This window comes from Excalfactoria chinensis, chromosome 4, assembly GCF_039878825.1.
Source record: "Excalfactoria chinensis isolate bCotChi1 chromosome 4, bCotChi1.hap2, whole genome shotgun sequence".
Classification (NCBI taxonomy): Eukaryota; Metazoa; Chordata; class Aves; order Galliformes; family Phasianidae; genus Excalfactoria; species Excalfactoria chinensis.
In genome coordinates this window covers 67426132-67433450 of record NC_092828.1, presented here as the reverse complement: position 1 = coordinate 67433450, position 7319 = coordinate 67426132, and the positions used below count along the sequence as shown (strand labels likewise).

The 7319-nt window shown below is 44.0% G+C and overlaps 1 protein-coding gene across 1 annotated transcript in view; it reads left to right on the top strand.

The window, feature by feature from the left end:
- The first annotated feature begins 1551 nt into the window (after positions 1-1551).
- Positions 1552-7319, top strand: part of MND1 (meiotic nuclear divisions 1) — a 28801-nt gene continuing 23033 nt past the window's right edge. The window contains exons 1-4 of the mRNA XM_072335905.1: positions 1552-1651; positions 2198-2263; positions 2904-2961; positions 4729-4877. Of these exons, the coding sequence (XP_072192006.1) occupies positions 1649-1651; positions 2198-2263; positions 2904-2961; positions 4729-4877 (276 nt within the window). The 5' untranslated portion in view covers positions 1552-1648. The remainder of the gene's footprint in view (positions 1652-2197; positions 2264-2903; positions 2962-4728; positions 4878-7319) is intronic.

Below are 7319 nucleotides of genomic sequence, written 5' to 3'. Positions count from 1 at the left end.
TTTATTTGTCACGTGTTTCATACTCGCTGTCCCTGAAAATATCTCCATAATCACAGAATCACAGAATGACCCAGGTTGGAAGGGACCTCAAGGATCATGAAGCTCCAACCCTCCTGCCTGGCAGGGCCACCAGACTTCCATGTTTACTAGATGAGGTTGCCAGGACCTCATCCAACCTGGCCTTGAACACCTCCAGGGACAGGGCATCCAAAACCTCCCTGGGCAGCCTGTTCCAGCACCTCACCACTCTCCTAGTAAAGAACTTTCCCCTAACATCTAGCCTAAATCTTCCCTCTTTCAACTTAAAACCATTTCCCCTTGTCCTGCTATTATTGGCCCTTTCAAAGAGTTTACTCCCCTCCTGATTATAGGTTCCCTTCAGGTACTGAAAGGCTGCAATGAGGTCACTCCGCAGCCTCCTCTTCTCCAGGTTAATGCAGCAAGATGGCTTTGTCACTGGTGAGCTCTCTACAGTTGAATCCTTTGAGAAATGAGTGTGAGTTCTCAATGACTGACCAGAAATGTCTTCTGTTCCCTGTATTATTACAGCAGACGTTCTCTGCCATGGGACAAAATCAGGCATGCAGGTAAGCAAGACACCAAGAGTAGAGAATGCTGTTCTTTACCAGGAAACCTGTGCAGTAAATGGCCAGCTTCCTTTTGGACCTTCTTCTGGTACTTCAATTCTGCACAGAGTGCTCATGATCTTGTAGAATCTCTGTAGGCAGCAATACAAAATCTCAAATGAGAAACAGTGGCAGGGAGAGTAAGGCTGAAATAGATAACAGCATTTCCCTCTTAAGATTTGTAACCACTTACATACAGTTTCAAATTCAAAAGCATTTCATTGTTCCTTACGCTAAAGTTCTCTTTCACATCCAGCTGCATTGCTCTGCAGTTAACTGCTTCTGTAGTTTTGCTGACAGTCATGTGAATGTTCCTTAACTTGCACCAGACAAAAATATCTCAGTGATCAGAAATGGTCAAGCTAATTCCTGCAGACAGATGTTCTCCCCAGGCTGGTAGAAGAGGTATTCACTGTTTTCTGCTCCTTGCAACCTCTACCTGAAGTTTCCTGATTCTCAGGTGTGTCAGAGAAGCTGAATTTCCCCTTTAAATTTCCCTTTAAGCATGAGATGAGACAGCAGATGTGAGGAGATGGAGCTATGCGGGTCACTCCTGGATTGCATTGCCTGCTGATGCTCAGCTGTGTCCCGCTGCAGGCTGCGGCACCTCAGGGAACTGACGTTGTCTCCTGTGGGTGAGTGGCTCTGAGAGCTCCCTGTTGTCCTCCAGCCTCGAGCTTCAGCGCAGCACTGTTTTGCTGTCAGTCCTATGGGTGTTGGGACAGGTATCGCCCTCAGGACTCAAATGGTATGCTGTTACTTCTCTGGAATGAAATTAATTAGCAGTTTTTATTCCATTTTATTCCACCTTTTTGCCTTCCGTTACCTTTCAAAACGCTATTTTATACACTCCCAAACCAGCCATTCACAAAGTACCCGGAAGCCGCTCCTCCCCGGCACCACGTGGCCGGCCGCTCGCTCCCGGTACCGCGGAGGCGCTGACGGCAGGTGGCGCTGGAGCCGCGCAGGCGGCCTTTCCCCTCCTGGTGGCGCCGAAATCAAACTCGCTCCCGGAGGCCGTCATGGTAAGCGGGGCTGCGATGGGGTAAGGCGCCCTTCCCTGCCCCCTGTTAGCGCAGCCGGTAGCGAGGGGCGGGCGGCGGTGGCCGGGGGCCGCCGAGGGGCGCGGGGGGGAACCGGAGGCCACCGAGGGACGTGGGGACAGGCCCGGGCCCGGAGGCCATTACGGCTGAGTACGAGCTCTGTCTGTGAATGTGCTTTACGGCCTTTCCCAGGGGTGTATCCAGCGCACGAAATTAAGGACTGGTTCTAAATAGTGTTGCTGAGAATAAGGATCTGAACACGCTCCTAATACAGGAAAGCGAAGCGGTCAGCTGGATACACCAGGAAAAGGTGGGACTGGAGCTGGGTTAGGTGCGATGAAGGTCCAGGCTGGGTACTCAGGCTTGGTGCTCTGCAGCTGGGTGCAGCCAGCCCCTGTGGGAGCCAGGCTTAGCAGTAAGGCTCTGTAAGGGGACACAGCTAACTTAGAGCTAACGGGATAGGAATTCCCAGCAAACATTAATTCTGCGAGTGGTAGAATACGTTTGTTTGTTTTTCTCTTGTTCTAGTCCAAGAAAAAAGGACTGAGCTTTGAGGAGAAGAGAGCTCGAATGATGGAGATCTTTTTTGAGACAGTAAGTGTCTTGCTGAGAGTTGCCCTGTGTTTATTCGCAATGGAAAGACAGGCCCTATGAGGGCTTTATTGTAGAGGCACTGTGCAGGTCCAGCTGTGCTTCTCCTCCATGCCCTCTGTCACCAGTGTATAAATTACAGCACTGGATTCATGCAGTGTCAGCTCAGGTGGCTGCTTAGTGGTGGTGTGAAGCTGCTCAGTGTGCTCCTTCTTCTTGGAGCCACATCTTTGCATGCCGAGCCTGTTACCATGACAGGATGACATGCATAAAACACAGCATCTCACCTATTAAAACATTTATTGTGACCCTTGAGTATTTGAGCAAAGCAGTACGTCCAGCACTGACAGCCTAACCTTGGCTCAGTGTGCCAAGGGGTTTTCACTCTTAACTTTAGACAAAGTTCTGTGATGCTATAGTCAGAAGCTCTTTCCTTTGGTATCATTAAGACAACAGTCCTTTTTCTCGTTTTGCAGAATCTTCTAATTCTATTGAGGGATATGCAGCATATTTTCACAGCAAAATATAAACATAAAGAGTGTTTCCTACTTGCTTCTGTTGGTATCAGCGTAGTGTAAAAGCTGCATGAGCTGAGTGGATGCTGTTGTTTGGAGCTGAAGTGTCTTCTATGTTTTTTATGCAGAAAGATGTGTTCCAGTTGAAGGATATAGAGAAGATTGCTTCGAAAGACAAAGGGATTAGTAAGTGTTTGCACTAATTATTTATCTTGAGTCACGAATGATTTTTGGGGCTGGTCAAACAGTATAAATTTTCCTGGCTATGAAATTATAGGCTTGTGATCTTAAGGGGAAAAATAACTGGTAGCCAACAGCATGGCCACAGCATAAAAAGTAACATCAACAGATATTCCTATTGTGATTTGCTCATGTTTGTCACTCGAATATGATGGCACTGCCAAAATGAGAGCTTGTTGATAAATACCAACGAACCCCAAGTTAACCACTGAAACTTGGGGTGGAGTTTTTCACAGGTTCTGAGGTGCTTACCTTCCATGAGCTCTCATTCTGTGAAATCATTGTGCGTACTCAGACAGAGAATAGAGGATACAGAGATATGTCTGTAACATCACACATATCTTAACATGCCATGGTTCTGTTGAATTCCCCTCCTCCCCCCAGTATGGCTGGATAGCAGTAAAGGAGAAGTCTTTTCAGTGAAAGAGAAAAAAAAATCCATTGGTTTTGGATTAGGTCCGAGGTGATTTACCTTAACGCTGTTGAGTTGCTTTGTGTGTCCTTCATTCTGTTTTCCTTTGTCTTCAGTGATAAAGGTGGGAAGAAGTGCAGTGTTTGTGTGGTTGCCACTGTCCTTGATGAGCATGTCATTGTGGCACTGTGAGAGTAAGGAATGCACGTGTTTGTGGAAAGAACCAGGGGCACGTTGAAAAACAGTGCTTTGCCAGATTCATGTTACATCAGGAGCCAGCAGAGATGCTCAACAGCATCTTCAGAACTGTGATGTTGTCTTGATTGGTGTGTCAAAATGCCTCTTGCACATCCATTTAATTGCAATTTGTAGGAAGAAAATTCAAAAGGGCGTAAGCAAAGGATTTTCATGTTTTAAAAGATAGAGCTTCTAACACTGTTTGTGCCTTTGAAGAGTCCAGATTCATCCTGCCTGTGAGTGTGGAGGCATTTAGCCACACCAGTAGAGTCTGGTTTCTTCTGGAAAGAGAAACTTAGTTTATGGAAGTGCCCCTATATTGGCATCCAGCCTATAGCTTCCAGAGGATGGGGTGTTTCTGATCAGGGATCTCCTTTAGGCTTGTAATTGGATGTCAGACACTGAAAACTCACATCTTGAAGGTATTTAGGTTTGCTGTGCTTGTGGGTGATAGTATCTAGTACTTTGCTTGTTGAACTGGTGTGATTTTTTAAATGCTGGATTGTGCTGCATGTTTGGTAGACAGCGCAGAAACAATTATTGCACATATCTATCATTGCAAGTAACTTTCTGTATTGGAACTGAATATAACCAAATGTTAAATCTACCCCTTGGGAGCCCATAGGCAGGTGGCCTTTGTGCCCCTACTGCTGTTCATTGCTTTGGTAAATGCTGCAAAGCAAAATGCAATTATATTCCTAATCAAGCAATTGTAGGCTAATGCTTATTATAGTTAAGATTGCAGGACAACTTTTCAAGTGCTTTCTCATGAGTTTGTTATGGCATTGTGCTGTAAAATACACGTGTACATTTTATGATGGTTGTGATCAGTTTACAAGCATCTTGTAGCAGACTGCGCTAAAGAGCAGCAGCGTTTATGTTGAAGCCACTGATTTCAGAGGGATTTGTGCTTTGAACTGGAGCATCAAGCACAGTGTCCTTCTGCAATCTTCCATCTGGCTGACACTATGGTGGTTGTAGATGATGTCTTACAATATTAATAATTCTCTATGGTTCTAAGGAGGTGCTGTGCAGATCTAATCTCATACTTTTGCTTCTATTAGCTTCCATGTCAGTTAAAGAGGTTCTGCAAAGCTTAGTTGATGACGGCATGGTGGACACTGACAGAATTGGAACTTCCAATTACTTCTGGGCTTTCCCAAGTAAAGCTCTTCATGCCAGAAAGCGTAAATTAGAAGAATTACAGACTCAGGTAAATCTGCTTTAAGGAAAGTGCTTGTTTCCTGAATGGACTTGAATATTTATACCCTATTGTCACTCCTACTCGTATCGCTTGCTCTTATGCGTGCATATGTGCAAACACACATGGTGCAGAGTTTACTGTAGGGAACATTTGACAAATGTGATGGGACATTCTTTCTTGTTATCTTGATAGCACCTTGGAAGAATTTTGGAATCCAGTTTTCCTGGGGCTTAAGGAAACTTTGTTTTTGCCACTTGCTGCTGAAAATGTGCTCGTGATGCGCAACATCATTTAAGGACTTCCTCTAAATAATTAGGAAACATATGCTTTTATGTGTCGTACGTAGTGTAGGCCCTCATGTGGTAATGATCTAAAAGCTGTGAGAGGTGTGAAATGGATATCCCAAGGAAATATGGCTGTGTTTTCTACTTATCACTGTAGTTCCTACACATCTGCTCTTATTGATAGCTTAATTAGGGAAGACTTTTGCAATCCAATGTTGCACTTTTATTAGGAAAGAAGAACAAATTGTTCATGATCTTCTGCAAAAGAGCAAGACACCTTTTGTTGCCACACTGCTGTTCTTTTGGACTGCTTCTTTAGTAGCTTCTTGAAAGCGTCTCTTTATTGGAGTGGGAAAACATATGCAGTATTTTGTGACTGTGAAGTCTTTTCACCAAGAGAAATCATCAGCCATGATCAATGTGGTAATGAAGTAGCTGAAGTTCCTTATTTGTACGTTAAGTGTAGTGTGAACAGCTGTGAGGTCACCTCATCAGCTATCCCAGGCTATGCTGACACTATAAATCTCTTTTGTTACTAAATGGAAAGAGAGCTGGTGATTCTTTCAGGTGTCTGTGGCAGTAGGGAGGAATTGTTGCTGAAGGCTGTGCCTCCAGTTGTTGCTAGCTGGATCTGTTTGTTGGCAGCCTTTCAGGATGAGCTGCTTAGTTCTGCTGGAGGTAGCTGCTGTGGCCCTCCAACATTATTGGATCCATGATTTCATGTTCACGGTTCCCCTGCTTTGAATAACTGTCTCGGCATCTCAGATGATCTGTTAGTATCATGGATATGAACTGTACCCTGTGTGTACTGAGACTTGGTTGATATTAAGTTGTCCCACAGCCACTTTTGTCTGCTCCTTTGTTGCTTTTGTTTTCAGTACTCAGGTGAGTCCAGAGGCGAAAAACTTTCTCTGGTCATCTGGGTAAGATGGTATCATTTTCAGGCATAGAGGAAGAGTTCAGAATGGCTATGCTTAAATTCATTTTTATTGACTGGTGTTACCCATGCATTCATTCCTACTCCTGTGAAGTTTCATTTTTTGATACAGAAGGTCAAATTCTGTTGACTTGGCGTTGAGTTGCTGATATGAACAGTTCTGTCAAACTGAAGCAGTTCCAGTCAAAAGTTTGATACCAGATCCTATTGCAAACCAAGCCTTACTCCTGACATGTGATCTTAACGAGTTCTCTTTAAACCATGCTGTGAATCCTTAAAAGTACTTTTATTCATTACATTACTTTTCTGATGAGAATGGAAATGGTTCAGCATATCAGAGGAAAAGGTTTCAGCTCACTGAACTTGTCCCAACACAGCAAGAGTGGCTTTTTCAAATGAACAGTGCTTTGACCAGTTTTACAAGATGATTTAGACTCAGATGGAATATTTCATCATATGTATTTAGTATTTGTATTCTTCATGTGAACACACAGAGATTTCCTCAAGGGCTTCTAAATCTGGTTGCCTCTTGTTAGCTCTTCAGTGTGATCCCCTAGTGCAGACATATGGCAATTAAATGCATTGATTGAATTGAAGTTATTTCTTTTGGCATAGCTTTTTTGGTTTTTGTTTTTCAACTTGCTTTGATGGGGCAGGTGTTTGGAGAGGGGTACGACCCCCTGAACTGACACACATGGCAAGTCCTGTGCTGATTCATTAGGATCATAAAGTTAGTGCTGCTCTGTAACCAAGGGTTTGGTTTTCCTGTTTTTCTGAAAAGCAGGGACTTCAAATATCTTTGCTTCATGTGGCTTCTGCTACATTTCTTGTCTTCCATAGCTCAACGAGTCAAAATTGCTAGTAGGTCTACAAATGAGGAGCATGGTCTATGCAGTGTAAGCAGGAAGATCATCTCCTATGGGTGATTCTGCTGCCTGACAATGGTATTGTCTGGTTTAGATAAGGTGAGTTAATGCCTGTTTGCATTTTTTCTTCTGTGAAGATCTTTGTGTTGTCAGTGTAACTGTTGGCAGTACTGCAAGTACTGTAATTCAGTAGCTTGGGGAAGCAAGCAGTTTACTGTCTTTTCTCAGGATGGTTTTGTGATGGTTCATTTCGCTCGTCAGCTCAGAACAGTTCATTTCACTGTTTTATTGCCAGTTGCTGCAATTTACCTTGTTTCTCACGGTGCTGCTTTCTTATGGGTTCTTCCTTTCTGTTGCTAGGCTT